We start from the raw sequence: 22,195 nt of genomic DNA, 5'->3' as shown, positions 1-22,195 counted from the left end.
GTTATCACTGCTGCTTCATGGCGCCAAGGTCTCCGGTTAGATCCCGGCCCTGGGTCACTGTCCGTGTGGAGTTTGCACATTCTCCCATGTTTGGGTGGGTTTCACCCTAATAACCCAAAAGGTTAGGTGGATTGGCCACGCTAAATTGCCCCTTAATTGGAAAAAATAATTGGGTAATCTAAATTTTTAAAAAAGAAAAAAAAAAGATTAGAAATTGGAAACACGGGTGTAAATGGACAAACCATCAGAGCTCCAAGTAGTGCTCAGAATAATGGATGTTTTTGCCTCGCAATAGAAACACCCACCCCAAGGAAACAGAATTCAGTGTTTCCAGATACCAACTTTGGTCATTAGTCTGTCCTCATTTTAAGAAGTCTTACGCTACCAGGTTAAAGTCCAACAGGTTTGTTTCGAATCGCTAGCTTTCGGAGCACAGATCCTTCATCAGGCTCCGAAAGCTAGTGGTTACAAATAAACCTGTTGGACTTTAACGTGGTGCTGTAAGCCTTCTTACTGTGCTCACCCCCAGTCCACTGCCGGCATTTCCACATCATATCCTCATTTTGTTTTGGGTCTACAAGAGATTACGATTATTTTTCAACAAATCACTGTCACCACTTCAGCATGCTATATAACTAACAAACCAATGCTATTGCTCAGGGCCTAGAATGATGAGTGTAATCACTCATCATTCATAGATTGAAACATTTGAATGTGAGCTGAAACCAGGGGGCAACCAAGTCCTTTTGCGTGGCTTTGGCAAGGGGCAATTTTTTAAAATTTTTTTTTTTGTTTTTTTTTAAATTTAGAGTACCCAATTATTTTTTCAATTAAAGGGCAATTTAGCGTGGCCAATCTACCTATCCTGCACATCTTTGGGTTGTGGGGGCGAAACCCACGCAGACACGGGGAGAATGTGCAAACTCCATACGGACAGTGACCCAGGGCACTCCTCCTTAATAAACTCCTCCAATCCTATAATCAGCCCATGTTTCAGAATTCCTCCAAATCTGGCCTCTTTGTTGGGAAAACAAATATCTAGTAGGCTGAGGGAACAAAATGATAAAGAATTGTGGTTTTCTCAACCAATTATAGCATCTGTTCTGCTGTGATCAATGAACTCACCAGTGGGATTTGACATCTACTTTACCTCTTACCCAGCGGAGAAGAATCCAATCAGAAGAATTGTACCGAAGAAAACATAATCTCCCAGTTTTAGGTTTGGATCGAGCACACATTTCATTCCAGAGGCGCATGTGTTAAGGTGCATCATTTCTTTCCTTCAATCTGCAGCAAAGCTGTAAACATTTTGACAAACGAATACCAGGCAAAAAGTGTTTGAAAATTCTATTTATTGTTTGCAGTAATTAAGCTTCAAAAGCATCAGTGAACAGAAGGGATCGCAGTTGCTTTTCCCATTTCAAGCACCAATTTGCTATTTTATTTTGTCAGCATATTCCGTTTCAGTTCCATCATTTCTACTTGAAAGCGATTTACAAATTTACAGCACATATTCAAAAGAGTTCAATATACATTACAAAATACTAAATCAGGCAGCACTCAAAGTGGTAGGAAGGCAGTCAGTGGGGTGCAGTTTGGTCCATCTCTTTCCAGCTTTTCCAAACCAGGAGATCTTTACTTTTGGCCATAACGACAACGAATTTTCCAACATGCCAGCCATTAATCTGGCCAATTCCATTGTTCCGACCCATTGACAATAGCATAGTCAGAGAACCTAGGGAGACAAGGAATACCAAACTTAAAAACTGCAATTAACAAAAAAAAACTTCCATTATCTATCTCCTGCTCTGATACATGCAGGGTTAACCATAATTTATAATAATCTTTATTGTCACAAATAGGCTTACATTAACACTGCAATGAAGTTACTGTTACTGTGCAAAGCCCCTCGTCGCCACATTCCGGCGCCTGTTCGGGTACACGGAGGGAGAATTCAGAATGTCCAAATTATCTAATTGCACATCTTGTGGGAGGAAATCGGAGCACCCGGAGGAAACCCACGCAGACACGGCGAGAACGTGCAGACTCCTCACAGACAGTGGCCCAAGCCTGGAATCGAACCCGGGGACCCTGGTGCTGTGAAGCCATAGTGCTAACCATTATGCTACCGTGCTGCCCATGACAGATCCATGGGGAGGATATGACAGTGGTATTAGTATTCCCCCACGGTCATCTCTACTTCATTCTTCAAGATTATGCACTGTACATGACAGCTGGATAATTCAGGCACAAGGATGAAATAAGTCAGAAAGGCCTTCTGGAATACCTCACTTACAGTTTAAATAGAACTAGATTTTTCCCCATTATCCCATCTTGCATGCTAATTATTTTTTAAAAATAAATTTAGAGTAGCCAAATTTTTTTTTCTAATTAAGGGGTAATTTAGCGTGGCCATTGCACCTACCCTGCACATCTTTGGGTTGTGGGTGTGAAACCTTCGCAGACATGAAGAGAACGTGCAACATCCACACGGACAGTGACCCGGGGTCAGGATCGAACCTGGGTCCTCAGCGCCGCAATGTAGCCAAGCTAACCACTGCGCCACCGTGCAAGTTAACTTCTAAAATGCCATGTAGCTCAATTGAAATGAAATGGAAGTCGGTATAGTCCCCGAGGACCATAGGCTGATCTCCCATTTTCAGGGGGGAGAGCTGACTGGTGGTGTATTAACCTAAGGGTCACCACACCTCAGGCGAGGGGCAAGGTTGAGAAGGCTTCTTGGATAACCTCAGCCAACTGAGCTAGCCCACCCAGTTCAATTACCAGATCTCTCACTTACAGCACAGGTGGTCGAACATTAGCTACGAATCTAATCATATTTTTCCCTCTTTGCCACTCCTGTCCCATATAATACTATACCATAGGTTAATAGATTGTCTGATTTGAGAAAAGATAAATGTAACTAAAGGAAGCGGAATTCTTCTTGCTGTATGGAGTTATTGTGCAGTGTCAATTGAAGCGAGTCTTGCAAATCTGCCATACAACAACTAGATAACTGCTATGATTATGCCAGGCCTCCATTGTGTCAGAACATCATGACAATCCTCCTCATGGGAGGCAGGAGAAAAAACAAGGAACCAATCCACCTCTTCCATGCCTCTTCTAGGAGTTACTGAGGCAAGTAAGTATGCACTTCTCACTTCACATTCACCTTGAAGTTGTGCACGTGGCAGGGTGAAGAGAGGAGGAGGAAAGCACGGTAACAGTGGTTAGCACTGTTACTTCACAGCTCCAGGTTCCCAGGTTCGATTCCCGCCTTGGGTCACTGTCTGTGTGGGTCTGCACGTTCTCCCCACGTCTGCGTGGGTTTCCCCCAGGTGCTCCGGTTTCCTTCCACAGTCCAAAGATGTGCAGGTTAGATGGACTGGCCATGCTAAATTGCCCTTAGTGTCCAAAAATGTTAAGTGGAGTTACTGGGTTACGGGGATAGGTTGGAGGCGTGGGCTTGAGTACAGTGCTCTTTCCAAGGGTTGGTACAGATTTGATGGGCCAAATGGCCTCCTCCTGCATTGTAAATTCTATGATCTATGAAAGCAGCTAAATTAAGTGTATGGAATTTTTTTTTTTTTTTTTTTTTATAAAGTGACCTGTCCTGGCATCATACTGTGATTTCCTCTCTAAAGTCATCAAAGTGACTTCCTGAAATTATTTGTAAAATCTCTACCTGGCTTGTAAACTTTGAGAGACTTCTTGCCAAGGGTGTTGACAATATTATCCACAGCGACCACTCCATGGAGTCCAGCATGATAAGCCATTTTAGGCTCCTTCACATCTGCACAATCTCCGATTGCATAAACGTTTTCCATCCCATTGACTTGTAAATACTCATTGACCAGCAACGCACCGTTCTCAGCAAGCTGATTTTCTGTGAATACAGTAAGAACGTAAAATGTACATTTCATTTTCTCAGACATGCACAGATCGTGCTTTACTTGGCGCCTGGAGGGAGCAATGTCGCTACATCTTGCCTCAAAACACAAGAGTCAACAGGAAGTTTATTAAATCAGAACTCTCCCCACTAATTTACAAATCAAAATTATAAAAGGTTTCTTTTGAAGTTTCTCAAAACCAAAGAGGAATGACATCAAGTTCCTTTTTCTGAATAATACTTATGTGCGGGCTGCAGCAAAATAAACGCAAATTGACTGGAATACGAGTAACAAAATGGTGTTTTAACTTAAGGTGGAGGACACACAAATTGGAGACAGCAGTTCACTTAAATACTGGTAATTTTGAACTGTTAACATCACGTTTATTGAAACAGAGCATCCCATGGCAGTGATAAGTGAGCCAACATTAAGTTATTGGCTCAGGAATAGCCTCTCAGTGGAACGTAAATAGGTCACACCCTATTTGGTCCTGTGCGAGACCCTTTGTTAAGAGACTGAAAGAAAGCTCTCGAGTAAAAATGGCACTTGGCTGGTCTAGGTACTCATGCATCATTCCTTTCTTTAAATAAATTTAGAGTATCTTACTCTATTTTTACCCAATTCACTGACCCTGCAAATCTTTTTGGGTTGTGGGGGCGAGACCCACACAGACACGGGGAGAATGTGCAAACTCCACACGGACAGTGACCCGGGGCCGGGATCGAACCCGTGACCTCGGCGCCGTGAGACAACAGTGCTAACCATTGCGCCACCGTGCCGCCCCTCACGCCTCGATATCTTCACATGGATTTTGTGTGACTATTAAAAATGATGAACGCCAAAAGACGTGAATGCTTCTGACACCCAGGTCACCCAGATTGGTCAATTCCATCGAAAGGGATTTTTTCTTTAAATTTAGGGTATATTGGAGGCACCTCAACAGATTCTCTTTACTCACTGGAAGATTATGTATTCTCCAATAGTATTTTTTATCTAACAGGTGCAGATGGGTAACTTGTCAAGGGGACAGTATATTTAAGACAGAAACAGGTCAGGTGTATAGGTCTGTCTTTGCCAGTTAGGGGTCGTCATTTTAATTGTATCATTTAACTGATCTCAACGACATGACGTTCGGTAATGTAGTGCAGAATTCCAATGATGCCAAAATGAATAACGGAGGCAGCTCAGCGCAAGTAACTATTTGTTATTTAAACTGAGAGGTAACCCTGTCTGTAACTATTTAAACCTCAAGTATTAATAGATATAAATTTAAGTCATGATCTCGCAGTGAATAAATTAGTTGCTGGCGCTGCATTTATTTTCTTTTTAGTTTTTGATGATCTGGCAGGAAAGGGTTCATTCACCCATTCGTACCTTGTCCATGTTACTCATTACTCCAAAGAAAATTAGATATATTTCCTTAAATTCCAGAGCTCTGAGAGGAAACAAAACCATGGGAGGTAGTGACATAGTGGTATTGTAGCTGGACTAGAGACCCTGGGACTTGGGTTCAAATCCCACCGTGGCAGACGGTGACATTTGAATTTATTTTTTTTTAAATCTAGAATTATCACTCTATTGATGACCACAAAACGATTGTCGTAAAACCAGATCGACAGCAATGAAAAGTTTCTCAGTGGTTGGCACAGTGGTCAGGGACCCAGGTTCAATCCCGGCCTCGGGTGACTGTCTGTGTGGAGTTAGCACCCCACCCGTGTCTGCATGGCTTTCCTCCAGGTGCTCCGGTTTCTTCCCACAGTCCAAAGATGTGCATGTTAGCCAGATTGGCCGCGCTAAATTTTCCCTTAAATGTCCAAGTGTGCAGATAGGTGGGGTAGGGTGCTCTTTCAGAGGGTCGGTGCACACCCGATGGGCTGAATGGCCTCCTTCTGCACTGAAGGTATTCTATGGACCTTTACAATATATTGGAGCTGCCTGATTTAATGTTGCTTTTCTTCGGACTCTCTCCCCATTTTATGCTATTTACTTCTTTCCTCGCTGATAATAATGACAGATTTTCACTTTAAAAAAAAACAAAATTAGTTTGCCTGCAGGTTCTATGATGGAAAGCCAGACAATGCAAAAAGATTCTTATATGAGGTGTTGCACACATTTATGTCTCCGTTCTGGGAAGTGGGTAAATGTTGTTCAAATTGGTTTGTTGATCCACCACCACTTCAGCAACCTACACAAAATAGGACTTGCGCATAATCTTCTGACAACTGCCCTGATCAAGATCGTAATCGTCATCGCTTAAAATACTGCAGCGTGCAAGCAATAAGTATTGCACACGCAAAAGCAAGCTACCGTGGATGCTTGAAGTTGGAAATTAAAAACAGAAAACGCTGCATGTCCTAACAGGCCAGAAACAATTGGTCTGGATTTTGCAACCTTTGTGACAAGGATGTCTTGGGATGCAGCAGCAGAAGAGTCAGCAAGCAGGTAGGCAAATCAATCAAAATCTGAAGTGTTCACACACAGCAAACCAGCAAGTTAAAAGCACTTAAAATCCTTCACTTGTAATTTCAATTTTCAGACGGGGGAAACGAAGTCATGACTATATTAAAAGTAGAATCAAAGTGAAAGCAGACTAGTGGTTTTTAAAATGTGGGGAATTTTCAATAATGGTGGAAAAAGTTGACATTTCACAAATACAAAAAACAGTTTTTCACGGCCTGTGAGGGTGTTCAACAGTAATTATGAGGTTAGCACACCGTTCAAGACCCAGGCACACATCATTCAACAAGGTGCACCTTATTCAGGTTTTTTAATAAAGTTTTTTCATTGATTTCCTGTGCATCTTCAGCAGCACACCCCATCGAGGGGTGTAGACTCACTAAACAACTACTCTGCACTTGCAGACGCCCGGAGTCACCGTCAGCTTCTGCAAAGTAATAATGGAAGTGCTGGTGGTTTTGTCATTAGTACCACAGCGGAATGCAGGCCGACATTCATTTCAGGCAGATGACCTTTCATCAGTTCGGGAAGGTCACGAACTTGAAATGTCAACATTGTTCATCTCTTCAGTGATGCTCCCTGACCTTTTTGAGGAGGAACAGAACCTTCTGCTTTTAGGAATAGAATAGATGGAAGTAAGTAGACAGAGTTGCCTAGCAATCTGAACACAACATCGCCAAGGCATTGAACAGCTCTCGTTTTACTAAGAATTGCATCCAGCTGTTCATAACCCAAATATTTGTTTAGAAAGAACATCGAGGTGAGAAGAGATGAAAAAAATTACTTGCCGTGAGAGATGGATGAAATGGAAGAACACCCACACAGACAGGAAAAGGAAGACAACAAAAAGGTGGCGCTTTTTTTTTTAAAAGAAACGGCTAAACTCTGTTCAACAAAAGTGAGACAGAATCCTTGTTATGCTCACACTGACGTCTGCAGCATAAAACTATATTTTTGATATTACTTGTTCCTCGCCCAAACTTTGTGTCATGTAATCTGATTAAACACAGATTACAGGCATCTGAAGTTTGGTAAAATCTGTACATTCCCGATCAGCGAGCCACACTGGTGGGCCCTGCCCTTTGGTGATAATTTTTTAAATCTTATTGGACATTTGTGACAAGGCAAGTCTTAGGAATGAGCATTGATCTTTCCTGTTTTACATAAAGCAGGTTGACAATTCCATGTTTTCGAAAAATTTACAAATTTATTAATTAACCAATTCTTCATGGTTGTGTGATGAATGTAGAAACTTTTAATATACATTGTATTGTGTGTCTATTGCGGTAAAGTCATTAAAAGTTTAGATTAACGTATCCAGATTATATGTCTGCTAAAGCTGTAATTAAGGGGTTAACAGTTAACAGCTGTGATGCCACTCATGGGAGGGGTTGGGTCTGCTTTTAGTTTCATTTTCTGCCCTGCCTTGTGTCATAGAATCCCTGCAGTGCAGAAGGAGGCCATTCAGCCCATCGGGTTTGCACCGACCCTCTGATAGAGCACCCTACCTAGGCCCACTTCCCAGTCCTATCCCTATAACCCCACCCAACCTTTGGACACCAAGCGGCAATTTAGTGTGGCCTAACTTGCACATCTTTGGACTGGGAGGAAACCAGAGCACCGAAACCCACGCAGACACGGGGAGAACGTACAAACGCCACACGGACAGTCACCCAAGGTCGGAATTGAACACGGTCCCTGGCGCTGTCAGGCAGCAGTGCTAAGTGGCACCCTGCCGTGCCTGTTTTTAAGTTTCGTTTTGAGAGTTCCGCTCTGGTTTCGGAGGAAAGGAAATGTGTTTCTCAGACTGACTTCTGAAAGCTTCTCTCCAAGGACTTTGTGAATAAATAAGTCACTCGAAGACCTTTTTTTTTCAGAACTGTTTAACTGTTGATTGAAAAGCTATTTTGGCTTTGTTTATTAATGGATTCCTGTGATAATAGTTTGTTTTAACATAAAAGATCCCTAGTTGGCAGTGGAATCGGAATCACTCCTGGAGCGAAGTATCCTTCCCTCTCAGTTTACAAATTGATGAATTTTTGGAAGCTCATCCAGTTTCCTAATAAAAATTGGGATCCGTAGAACTAACAGCTCTTGATATGTAGAAGAGCCAAGCTGTCTGCAAGTTCCTATGGTGACGTGAAATGATAAACGTTAAGTTTGAACACTGTTTGAGCTCTAATGCAATTGTGTTGTCCCCGGATTCTTATTTTAGCCATTGCTTTCTCACTATGGACGACAAGGAGCAGCACCTTAATCAAAAAAGGTTAGAAAGAGAACTTACTAAAAGCATTCGCATATGCTGAAGAGTTGATCTTTATCCCAGTGCAACAGATGACCATGTCCGTCATGATTTCCAGCCCCTTGTCAGTCACTACTTTCATGTTGTTCTGTATTTCATTCATCACTAGGTCTTGCAGGTTAATGACTTTCTGTCCTTTTTGGAAGAAGAACATGAGCATCCAAATGCAATACTCAGGAAGCGGCTTTCGGGAGCAACATAACATATCACTGCAAGGTCCAAGGTCCACAGGACCACTGACCATCATTGAAACCAGGCAAGGTACCAGAGCACAAGTTATCAGGCGCTACGCAAGTACAAGGTTGGACCCCCCCCCCCAGGTCAATTTTCTTCACAGTTGGAAATAATTTGATTTTTAATAACATGATATAAATATATATATATTTTCAAATTTAGAGTACCCAATTCATTTTTTCCAATTAAGGGGCAATTTAGCATTGCCAATCCACCTAACCTGCACATCTTTGGCTTGTGGGGGCGAAACCCACGCAAACACGGGGATAATGTGCAAACTCCACACGGACAGTGACCCAGAGCCGGGATCGAACCTGGGACCTCGGCGCCGTGAGGCAGCAATGCTAACCACTGCGCCACCGTGCTGCCCTTATATGATATAAATATATGTGAAATTATCCAGTACATTCAAACCTCCATAAACTAAGGAGAAGAGGGATCCCACGAGAATGTTCTTGAACTAAAGCAAGTCTTAAATGCGATGTGTTGGAGCCCCAGTCAGCAGGTTTCACCCCTTATAACATGAGCGACGGACAAGAAGATCCATCCAAAGAGAGAATGGTGGAAAATCTCAGCAGGTCTGGCATCACGTTTTGAGTTCAATGAACCTTTGTCAAAGCTTTCTCATATGGACAGAAAGGTCATCGGGACTGGAAACGTTATCTCTTTTCTCTCCCGACAGATGCTGCCAGACCTGCTGAGATTTTCCAGCATTTTCTCTTTGGTTTTAGATTCCAGCATCCACAGTAATGAAGATCCATCCAACCTGACTATACATATCCTCAAGACTCTCAAAAAGATTAACAGAAAAAAAAACAACAAACTAGCGGGAAATCCAAATCTGTTGGAAATAGAGTCTGACAAAAAAACAAAATCTTCAACAGAAATCTTTACATCTTTCAGATGCTGACGGAGCTGCCGTATATTTCAAACATTTGCTGTGATTTGAGGACACGGACTAAGTGTCAGATTGATACACCAATCTCTTAATGAACAGGAGAGCAAAGGTTATCAGAAGCATAGAATTAAAATGCCAAAATCAACGCTATCCCTCTTCCAAAATGTAAACAATTGCCATTTTTAAATGAACTGGGGTGAAGGGCTTTTGTTCCTTTTAGAACTTACACATTGGACGCGATTCACTGGAGAGATGTTAAAGTTCGGTTTTGGGTGCCTTTGGGTGGGTGTTTTGTGACGACTGCAGTGCCAAGATTGACACCGCAGTTCAATGCCGGTTCAACCTCGGCGTTTCTTTGGGCCTCGGGGAGTTTGTCCCCATCAGTTTTCTGGCACTGGGGAGGGGGAAGCAGAGCCCATTTTGAAAGGCTGCCCCGATCTCCACATTCTCCCCCCGCCTTCAGGATCTCCCTTCACCCCCCCCCCCCCACCTTTCTTCTGCCCCCTCAAACTTGGGAATGCCACCCCCAGATCCTTACCCTTGGCAGTGCTAAACTGGCAATGCAATGGTGCCCCGGTGCCAGGGGAAGTGGCAGGGTACTATTCCGCCCTGTCCCCACTTACCAGGGGGGTCAAATTGTTTGCGAGATATTCCCCTCCCCCCCCCCCCAATCACGCATGATCCATAATTGTTTAAACGGGTTGAGGCCTCGCATCGGCCCCCGAGTGCTGGGTGAATACGGCATCGGGATGTGGTGTGAGTCAGTTGACTCGTGCGAGGTTTCACGCCTGGCACAGAACCCGTTTTAGTACACGGCGGGATAATCAGACCCATTGCGAGTCTTCATGGCGCCATACCTAACTGAAGCACGACTCCTTTCTGCAAGAGAATGTCCTTCAGCCCCTGCCTTACACTGGGTAAGAGTTGAACATCAGCCAAAGCAATCTTTGAATGAATCAAGGTTACCTAAAGGAGGAAAAAATAAACATTGTAGAAGCATGTATTCAGCTGTAGATAAGGCGGTACCCGAGCAGGTTACATAAAGTGCCAGAACATGCTCGGCGAATCTAACTGGTTACAGCTGCTCTGAAATTTAAAATATTTCTTCCCCTTAGGTTTAGACACATAAATCTTTCAAAATGCAATACCTGAAAAAGTGGTGGAAGCAAACTCAATAATAACTTTCAAAAGCAAATTGAATACTCCAAAATAAATTAAGGCTTTGTTCCTGTGCTGTATCTTTCTTTGTTCTTTAGGGTTTTGGCCACGGGTGGTATCATGACCGTTATAGGCTTGGAGGGCCGGAGGGCCTGTTCCTCTGCTTATTTGTTCTTTGAGAAAGAGCGAGAACCAGGACTAATTGGGTAGTTTTCCAGAGTCAGCACCGCCACAATGGACAAAGTGGCCTTCTTTCTGCTGTACTCCCTACAGTTCTGAACCAATCGACTCTCCAACGAGGCAGAGTTGCCGGGGCAACGTGTAATTTTACAGCATGTTGCAGTCTGGAGCCACGGGCGATGGTAGAGGCTCTATTTCCAATACACGGCTGACCAGGATTCTCTCCTGCTCTTATCACCTGCCATTGGGGTGTGTTGGAAGGATTTACAGGCTGATAACTCAACCAGTTTGGCTGCATTACTTGGCCACCAATTTCTGGAGTGCGCCTTGAGACCAGAGCTTCAAGCTCAGAGGCATTGACATGGCCCACTGCGCCACAAGACCTCGCCACTTAACCATTAACAATCCAAAGTAATAGCAGGAAGATTTAAATATTTACTGATTGCTAATCATTTGAACATACCGAGATGCTGGTTAAATTTGGATATTTTTATTGAGGGAGAATTTCAGATAAGTTACATAATCTTATGTTGGGCTCAAAAAGAATTAAATCTTCAGGGCGGCACGGTGGTTAGCACTGTTGCCTCACAGCTCCAGGGTCCTGGGTTCAATTCTGGCCTCGGGTGACTGTGTGGGGATTGCACTTTCTCCCGGGCAAAGATGTGCAGGTTAGGTGGATTGGCCTTGCTAAATTGCCCCTTAGTATCCAAAAGTTTAGGTGGGGTTACTGGGGGTAGGGGAGCGACATGGGCTTAAGTGGGGCGATCTTTCCAAGGGCTGGTGCAGACTCAATGGGCCGAATGGCCTCCTTCTGCATTGTAAATTCTATGACTGTTTAGGAAAGTCAATCAGAGCCAGTCAGGAAGGGATCCAGGATGATTTTTGAGAAAGGTCATAACCAACTTGAAGACAGTTTAATTCAGTTTAAATCAATTCAGAGGGGAAACTGGATGTAAAAACATATATGGATGATTATGGATGTCTCCTACTCACACTTGTCTGCAACACAAAACAGTTTGGCTGGGGTGGGGGGGGGGGGAAAAGAGTTAATTTTATCCCAAACAGCAACTTGCAGGATAGCATGCAATGGCAACTTTAGTTCATGCACAGGGCGACCAGTGCTACATACCTCCTTGCTAGGGTAATCGGTTTTGATTTCTGCTGCCATTTCCACACCAGCAGATCCACCTCCAATCACAACAACTCTCTGAGCTTCTTGAACCTGTGTGCACACACAGCATTATTTAAAGTTACAGGCTACTGCGGTGGAACAGCCAGAATGGAAATTGCGGATTTAAATATCATTTAAAAAAAATACTTTCATCTGTCTGCCACAAAGCGTTACCTTTTCAACTAGATCCTCATACATCTGAATGGCATTCTCCATCGTAACAGCTTCCACCAATTTTCCAGGGAATGGCCCGGAGCTACCAGTTGCCAAAATGAGGTGGGAGAAATGAACAATCTTCAAAAGAAAACAGTATCGCGCTGTGATATAGACCTTGAAAGTCACCCTCCGCATCGATAGGATTTATTTTTTCCCGAATCAACGGATTCTTACCTCTCCATTTTCTAAAATAACATCCTGCTTTTCTAAATCAATATCGATGACCTTTCCTTGCTTGAAGTTGTTTGCAAACGTTTTTGCGAATGGTATCAGTGTTTTCTTTGCAAATCCTGATGAAAGAAAAGTAATCGTGGAGGATGATGCTGTGAAAGTTAGAATCCATCTCCAGGTAAAGATGCACGCCCCATTAGGCAAGAAATTGCAATCATAATTATGCTCCTGCCCAGATCCATAAACCTAAAAATTGGTGTGTGGGTTATGAATCAGCAATATTCTGCCCTTGGAACTGGAACATCATATACCTGCTGCTCAAGGTTGACTCACTTTACATCTTGGTTGGGCAACACCTCAATTCATCCTCGCTTTTAGTTCCTCCATGACCTTGCCCTCCCTACGCATAGAATAGGGCTGGTTTAGCTCAGTTGGTTGGACAGCTGATTGGTGATGCAGAGCAAGGCCAGCAGCACGGGTTCAATTCCCGTACCGGCTGAGGTTATTCATGACCTCAGCCCGAGGTGTGGTGATCCTCAGGTTAAATCACTTACCATTCAGCTCTCCCCCTCATAGGGGAAAGCGGACTATGGTGACTTTACTTTTACTTCTAGAATCTTCTCCAGCCCCACAACCCTCGGGATGTCTGAAGTCGTCTAAGTTTAGCTTCTTGAGCAGCTCCAATTTTAAAAAAAAATTTAGAGTACACATTTTTTCCAATTAAGGGGCAATTTACCGCGGCCAATCCACCCACCCTGCACATCATTGGGTTGTGGGGGCGAAACCCATGCAGACACGGGGAGAATGTGCAAACTCCACACGGACAGTGACCCAGAGCCGGGATCGAACCTGGGGCCTCAGTGCCGTGAGGCAGCAGTGCTTACCACTGCGCCACTGTGCTGCCCTAGCTCCAATTTTAATTGCTCTACCATCGATGGCCATGTCTTCAGTTACCTCGGCCCTAAGCCTCTCTGCCTCTCTGCCTCTCAAACCCACTTTTTCACTTAAAAATGCTACTTAAAACCTACTTTTATATATGACGTTTTTGGCTCTCTGCCCTCATATCTCCTTATGTTTTGCTTCGAAATGCCTTGGGAGGTTCTAGCAAGTTAAAATTGCTGTATAAAAACATTTGATTTTGTTGCTGAAAAACATTCAAGCAAACACTTAAAACACTTCCTGTGTAACACAGCTTTGACAAAGAGTCATCGGACTCGAAACGTTAGCTCTTTTCTCTCCCTACAGATGCTGCCAGACTTACTGAGATTTTCCAGCATTTTCCCTTTCGTTCCTGTGTAATACAAATGTATTCAATGCCTGAACTTTATTATTTCATGTTTGGTCAAATATTATTCAAACTCTGCGACATACACCATGGTGGGCGATGGGTGGGCTCATAAAATTACTCCCAACACCCTGGAACGCATCTTTCTCCACATTGCACGGTTAACCCCGTTTGTCTTCCAGAGATCTCACTATTGTTTTTCTGATCAGTGATCGGCACGGTGGCACAGTGGTTAGCACTGCGGCCTCACAGCTCCAGGGGCCCGGGCTCAATTCCGGCCTCGGGTGACGGTGTGGAGTTTGCACTGTCACCCTGTGTGTGCGAGGGTTTCCTCCAGGTGCTCCGGTTTCCTCCCACAGTCCAAAGATGTGCAAGTTAAGTGGATTGGCCATGATAAATTGCCCCTTCGTGTACAAAAAAAGTTAGGTGGGGTCACAGGGTTATGGAGATAGGATGGCGGCATGGGCTTAAGTAGGGTGCTCTTTCTAAGGGCCGGTGCAGACTCAACGGGCCGAATGGCCTCCTTCTGCACTGTAGGGATTCTATTCTATGAACAGCTTGTGCACTTATAAATGGTTTTTATGCCGTGGAGTACCATGCTGCCAGTTCTGCTCATGCCCCCTCCCATTCACTTATCCCAGGGTTTGAATCACAGGGCCCGGTTTAGATTTCCTCATACTTTCGACTGGGAGGCCACCCTATTGCATAAAATGCGATAACGTTTGTGTGACGAAAACTATCGAAATCAAAAACAAGAGGCACGCAAGCTACACTTACCTGCACAGAATTTTAAAAAGTGGACTAAAATTAGACAAGCAGTTTCTTTGCAGTTAATAAACTTGGCTGCCCCAAAACCGACAAATTCAAATGGTATCAAAGAGCAAGTAGTCCCAATTAATAATGACAGTATCTCCCAACATCAATGTAAACATCGTGATTGTTCAGACATTGCCTCTTTGGGGGATGTCCCTGCTCTTGTTGAAGAGTCCATCGTTACAGCAGTCTGTCGACATGATGAAACTTGAAGTATGCTTCAGGTGCACACAGAACATCAATGCCCTTCTTCCAAGGCACCTATAAGATGTGTATCACACCTTCAAGGTTGCTATGGAGATGAGCACCACAGGGATCTTGTGGCTGATTAGCTGTGGCATTGTTAAAAAAAAGGTAACAGAAAATTGTTACAATAAATACCCTATCGCAGAATGGTTTCAGCACAGAAGGAGCCCATTCAGCCTGTCGTATCAGTGATAGCTCTCTGAAAGAGCTGTTCACCTCGTGCTACTCCCCATTTCCTCCTCGTAGTCCCGTGCATTCTTCGTTTTCAGATAGCAATTCGATTCCCTCTCGAAGGTTTTTCCTCGTGTCGCAATGGCTTCTTTTGCCAATTATCTTTGACCTGTGCCCTCTGGTTCTCGACACTTTCAGCAACAGGAACGCTTTTCCCCTAATCGATTCTGCCGTGACCTCTCATGGTTTTAAACAGCTCGATCATATCTCTCCTCAACCTTCTCTTCTCCAAGGAAAATAATCCCAATTTCCCCAATCTATCCGCGTAACTGAAGTTCCCCATCCCTGGATCCATTGTTGTGAACCAGCTCTGCACTCTCTCAGTGTGGGGTCCCGCACTGGGTGCAATACTCCAGCTGATGCTGAACCAGTGTTTTCTACAGTTTTGACATAATTTTCTCGCTTTTGTGCTCTGTGCGCCTATTAATAAAGCCTAGGATACTGTATGCTTTATTAACCATTCTGCCACCTTTGAGGATTTGTGCACATATTTGGTGCACAGGTTAGGTGGATTGGCCGTGATAAATTGCCGAGTGACCAAAAAGGTTAAGAGGGATTATTGGGTTACGGGGATAGGGTGGAAGTGAGGGCTTAAGTGGGTCGGTGCTGACTCGATGGGCCGAATGGCCTCCTTCTGCACTGTATGTTCAATGTTCTATATACAACCATGTCCCTCTTCTCCTGCACCCCCTTTAGAATTGTATCCTTTAATTTATAGTATCCCTCCATGTTCTTCCCACCATTTCTCTGCATTAGATTTCAGTGCCATTTGCCTGCCCGTTCCAACCCGTTTTTGTCCTTTTGATATTCCACACTATCCTCCCCACATGTTCATAATGCTTTCAAGTTTCGTATTGTCCACACACATTGAAACTGAGCGCTGTACACCAAGGTCGAGGTCATTTATGTATATCAGGAAGAGCAGGGATCTGAACACCACCTTGTGGAACTCCACTAAAAACCTTCCTCCACGCCGAAGAACCATCAGCCGCTACTCTCTCTTTCCTGTCACTCAGCCAATTTCCTTTCCATGAAGCTACAGCGCCTTCTATCCCAAATACATGCTAGTTCATTACTGCCTGAACTCAAGAGCTCAGCCCACAATGATTTTTATAAATTTGTTCATGGGATGTGGACATCGCTGGCTGGGTCAGCATTTATTGCCCATCTGAGGAGTCAACCATATTGCTGTGCGTCTGGAGTCACATGTAGGCCAGACCAGGTAAGGACGGCAGATTTCCTTCCCTAAAGGACATTAGTGAACCAGATGGGTTTTTAAAAATAAATTTAGAGTACCCAATTTTTTTCCAATGAAGGGACAATTTAACGTGGCCAATCCACTTACCCTGCACATCTTTGGGTTGTGGGGGTGATACCCACATCACGGGGAGAATGTGCAAACTCCATCCGGGGCCGGGATTGAACCCAGGTCCTCGGCGCCATGAGGCAGCAGTGCGAGCCACTGTGCTGCGCTAACCAGATGGATTTTAACAACATTTGACAATGGTTTCATGGTCATCGTTAGACAGATTATTTAAAATAAAATTAAAACTTCACCATCTGGGATTCGAATCAGGGTCCTCAGCGCATTACCCTGGGTGTCTGGATTACTAGACTAGCAACAACACCACTACGTCCCCAATTAACATGCAGATTAGTTTTCCGTTAACGCACCACTTTCCACCGATGCTCTGAGTGCTCCTGGATTGTGATGGAAAGAGTCTTTCATATCGATCAACGTGAATGGGATGCTGTACGACTTCAGATGGTTTCCCGCTGCAATCCCTCCAAAGCCACCACCAACAATCACAACATGGACGCTCCCGTCCACAGATACCGTCCCTCCCATGATTGCTCTGGGGTGGGATGGGCGCTGGGGAAAGAAAACAAAAAGGGGATTTAAATGAGCATAAATAACTTCTCAAAAATAAATCGGTTCTTTGTAAACACCCCAGAATGTCATTAAGATACTCTGCAAATGTACTTCGACCAGCATTGCCAATAGATTGATGGACGAAGCAAGCCATTTGCTTGAATATATTTTTTAAAATTAAATTTAGAGTGCCCAATTCTTTTTTTCCAATTAAGGGGCAATTTAGCGTGAAATTTAGCGCAAAGTTAATGCCTGTTTTACAGTTCAAAAATGCACCCACCAAAATCTGATTCAAACTGCATAACGTAATTTCACATCCACCTACCCTATGCATCTTTTTGGGTTGTCGGGGTGAGACCCACGCAGGCACGGGGAGAAAGTGCAAACTCCACACGGACAGTGACCCAGCACCCGGGTCCTCGGCGCCGTGAGGCAGCAGTGCTTACCACTATGCCATCGATGTTTGCTTGAATATCTAATGTTCCAGTAATTTACATGCATGTTATAACTAATAACCTCTTTACATTACAGAAACAGATCAATGGTTTAGGTATTAGCAAATTCCATTCCTGCCAAACTTGTTTTACAACTTCAGGAAATGAGCCTGTGTCCCAAACTCTTACATATATGATGAGGTAGCAAACATGATAAGAGCAATTGCACATGTTCAAAGAGGACACCCTGTGAGTGAAGCTGTTGAGACATGGGAACTGGACTGATGTCGGGGATGTTTGTGCACCAGTCAGTCAAAGCCAAGAGAACCAGAATTGTTACAAATGCTGTTGACAACATATGATAATTTACATGCACTAAATTACCCTCTCGGGGGCACTTTTAATGCCTTGCATTAGTACAAAGTAAACAAATAATTGCCTCCCATGGGGCTCCATTTGACAACGGCAAGATTGTTAATAAAAAAAGGTTACAATATCCCCTTGTTAATTCGATTGGGGATAGTGATGCAAAGGTGGAAACTGTTTCGGGTGGCATGGCCTTTATTCCTCCCCCCTCACACCCCCACCCCGTCTTAACCTGGATAAATGATTATGCTAAGAGGTGTCTAATAATAATAACCTTTTAGACATAGACATAGAACAGTACAGCACAGAACAGGCCCTTCGGCCCTCAATGTTGTGCCGAGCCATGATCACCCTACTCAAACCCACGTATCCACCCGTAACCCAACAACCCCCCCTTAACCTTACTTTTATAAGGACACTACGGGCAATTTAGCATGGCCAATCCACCTAACCCGCACATCTTTGGACTGTGGGAGGAAACCGGAGCACCCGGAGGAAACCCACGCACACAGGGGGAGGACGTGCAGACTCCACACAGACAGTGACCCAGCCGGGAAGTTACTGTGAAAAGCCCCTAATCGCCACATTCCGGCGCCGGTTCGGGTAAGCCGGAATTGAACCCGCGCTGCTGGCCTTGTTCTGCATCACAAACCAGCTATCTAGCCCACTGAGCTAAACCAGCCCTGGCTGTCCTGCAATATCGAATGCACCAGCCACCCAGTCAAACACAAAGAAGTACCTGTCCGACATCACTATTTTTCATACTGTGGCTTTTGAAAAAGGCAAAGTTAATGCCTGTTTTACAGTTCAAAAATGTACCCACCAAAATCTGATTCAAACTACATAATGTAATTTCACTTCGTATCCCTACAGTGTCAATGTGAGTTGCTTTCAGCAGCTGGGGCATCAAAAAAACAAAAGAAAAGACTCCTGCCCTAACATTCTGAAAGATTAAAACCGATGAGGGGCCATTCTACCCATCTAGTTCACCCTCCCACATATGGAACCTTCTCCCATCTCAGTGTGTAACCTCTTTTAGACTGGACTGTCCATTATTTCCAGTATAACATTTTACAATTCTGACTAACATTCATCATTTTATTACTGTATCCAAGTTAGCTATGCAGATGATGAGAAATGAAAGTCTGGCACCAATCCCTGGGCACTCTATTCAGCCAAAAGTGACCAATGTGTCAACCCAAACCAACCTAGAGACAGCAATCTCAGGTGAAGAGGGTTTTTATATTTTATTCATTCATGGTATGTGGGCGTCGTTGACAAACTCCAGCACATGTTGCCCATCTCTAATTGCCCTTGACCTGAGCTGCTAACTAGGTCATTGCGAAGGGCAGTTAAAAGTCAACCCCATTGCTGTGGATCTGGAGGCACATGTGGGCCAGACCGGGTAAGGACGGCAGATTTCTTTCCCCGAAGGACATTTGTGAGCCAGATGGGTTTTTACGATAATCGGTAATGGTTTCATCGTCACCATAACGGAGACTAGTTTCATATCCAGATTTATTAATTGAATATAAATTTAAATTCCACCAGCTGCTGTGGTGGGATGTGAATTAGTGTTGCCAGAATATTAGCCTGGGTCTCTAAGATTAGTCCAAAGGCATTATCGTCTCCCCATGTAGAAAATAAAAGGAGTCACTGTGTTCACTGTGGAATATAGGACCTTCATCCCAAGTTGAGGTCAGGTCATAGGCTGGCTCTGCTGGGACACATTCCTGGTGTTTAATTACATAACCAAACACACAGCTCCCTCCCTCGCTACCATTCATCGACCAATACATCCACTCTCATGGCACTGTCTTACCAAGTCCATCGAAAAGTGAACCCACAGTCATCAAACTGGCTGATTCTCAACTTTAGTCGATAACCTCTTTTCCAAAAGTAGTCAAAGAAAATTTAGAAACACACAATTTTAATTCACTGTCCCACTCTGTCTCCTTCCCTCCCTCCAGAATTGCTTGCCTTTCAAAACCTGGAGACCCTAGGCCACTTGTGGGGATTTGGCAACTCCTGAAGTCAGGGACATGAGCTGTCAGGGACATGAGCTGTCTCTCAGGAAAATACCCCCTCCCTCCCTAACCTCAACTCGTCTAGTCAAAGTGTTTAAAATGGACATGTTGTCCCGGCTGTATTTGCACAGGATTGCTGGGGCACTGCAGCCGATCACCACCAGGTGGACATAAAGATCCCGAGTGCAATGCAACAGCAACAAGTAACTGGGAAATCTGGAATTGTTGCACTATTTGCTTTTAAAAATGGACTGGAGCACATTTGCGAAGTGCAATAATTCCTACTGTTAAAATTGCATTTGAGAGAGTACACAAATGCTCCAAGATGTTCTCTGCTGCCTGCAGTATCCTGCGATAGTTAGTTTAGTTGGAGGCGGAATTGTAACAGCTCCAGCCCGGGACACACGTCTCCAGCAGGCAGGCAGCGGTGTGGGAATGGAGAGGAACAAGCGCTACTCACCGACACAGCAGACCCTCCTGACTCTGAGCCCCCACAGCCCAGGCTGAGCAGTCACTATCCGCCGGACACGGTCACTGTGATCATCAGAAGTCTCCTCCTCCCTCTGACATTTCCTGATACACACACGGCACCCAATGGAGAGCCGCCCAGCAAAGTGTTTACAGCTGATTCGAGCCGGACACGCTTCTCACAGACTCACTCCCCCTCCCAAAAAGAAGGGAGTGGGGGAGGTCTGTGAAAACCAAGGGAAACATTTGACTTCCCTTTCGGCTGGAGCCAGCTCTCCCCAATACTTAGCCCTGGTGGCAGAATGCGGTCATTCGAGTGAACCAGACACTGATATATTAGCGTGTAGGACTTAGCTACATATTAACAGTAAGAAGTCTTACAACACCAGGTTAAAGTCCAACAGGTTTGTTTCAAATCACTAGCTTTCGGAGCTCCTTCCTCCGGTGAATGAAGAGGTGGGTTCCAGAAACATATATATAGACAAAGTCAATCGACGTATAAACAGTGCAGTGGAGGGAGCTGCCTGTGCCAACATCTCATAAGGGAGGTTTCAGAAGCAAATGTTATCAATGCCAAAATGAGCTGTCTTCTTAATTGTTCATGGGTTGTGAGCATTCCTGGTTGGGGCAGCATTTTATTGCTATAATAACCCCCACGGGGGTACCCTGATTATCACCCCACTGTCACCCCACTAGGGGCTCTTTGGCTCACAGGGCTAATCGCTGGCTTTGAAAGCAGACCAAGGCAAGCCAGCAGCACGGTTCGATTCCCGTAACAGCCTCCCCGAACAGGCGCTGGAATGTGGCGACTAGGGGCTTTTCACAGTAACTTCATTTGAAGCCTACTCGTGACAATAAGCGATTTTCATTTCATTTCATTTTCCATGGGATTTGTGGAACATAAACTTCCTCACTAATGGCTGGAGGCACGTCCAACTGGGGCTCATACCTTTTGCAAGACCACAAAGAGCCCACACCGAGTTTGCAGAAGTTAAAACTTACTTTATTTTTCAACAACTGCTACACACAGCTCCAGTAGTTCCCTGCTGGGCCTTCCCTAGTGTTGTGCCATCAATTAACACAAGACGAGTAGTGAACGGAACTGTGGCTTTAATAAGCTAAACAAAAAGCCTCCTGGTCACTGATCCCGAACTGGGGCAGGGTCGGAGGTCAGCCACCTTTATACCGAGCCCGAGGGGAAACGGAGCCATCAGGCAGTGGTTTACCACAATACATGTAGTACAGTAACAGTTTACCACAATACATGTAGTACAGTAACAGTTTACCACAATACATATAACACATTAATAATGGTTTACCACAGCTAGCCTTACTGGCCGACTCTATTTATACATAGCCAGACATCACTAGATGTCCCCCATCCCCTTATCAGGGACTTTGTATTCTGCAGTTAATCATTCCCACCCCGTAAAACCCGTATGGGGTATAACAGGAACCCAGTATAAAGGATGGCCTGGACAGGGGCCTGCACGTTGGTTGTCTCAACGGGACAGTACTTTGTAAATAGTTCGTTGCCACAGGCAGACTTTTCGTGACCATGAATATATCAACATTCACCTTACTGCTCAGCTTCCTGGGTCTTAATAATTACCAATCCCTATCAGCTTCTGAGACAGTGGTGGTGAGCTGCTGCCTTGAACTGCTGCAGTGCATCTGGTGTAGGTACACCCACAGTGCTGTTAGGAAGGGTGTCCCAGGACTGATCCTGTGGATTTACTTCCTCTGGCTCCCTGGAGTTCTGGGGCTCCCACTGT

General features: G+C 44.5%; 1 protein-coding gene across 1 annotated transcript; it reads right to left on the bottom strand.

The window, feature by feature from the left end:
- Positions 1-1,334: 1,334 nt before the first annotated feature.
- On the bottom strand, positions 1,335-20,630 carry LOC119956156 (ferroptosis suppressor protein 1-like). The gene is made up of 9 exons (XM_038783075.1): positions 20,413-20,630; positions 16,927-17,125; positions 12,681-12,796; positions 12,465-12,584; positions 12,249-12,341; positions 10,639-10,747; positions 8,632-8,784; positions 3,686-3,886; positions 1,335-1,735 (listed from the first exon to the last, which is right to left on the bottom strand). The coding sequence occupies exons 2-9, from the start codon at positions 17,099-17,101 to the stop codon at positions 1,581-1,583; spliced, it is 1,122 nt and encodes a 373-aa protein (XP_038639003.1). The 5' UTR covers positions 17,102-17,125; positions 20,413-20,630; the 3' UTR covers positions 1,335-1,580.
- Between the last annotated feature and the right edge of the window lie 1,565 nt (positions 20,631-22,195).

This window comes from Scyliorhinus canicula, chromosome 22 (genome assembly GCF_902713615.1).
Source record: "Scyliorhinus canicula chromosome 22, sScyCan1.1, whole genome shotgun sequence".
Classification (NCBI taxonomy): Eukaryota; Metazoa; Chordata; class Chondrichthyes; order Carcharhiniformes; family Scyliorhinidae; genus Scyliorhinus; species Scyliorhinus canicula.
This window is presented reverse-complemented; position numbering and strand designations above follow the sequence as displayed.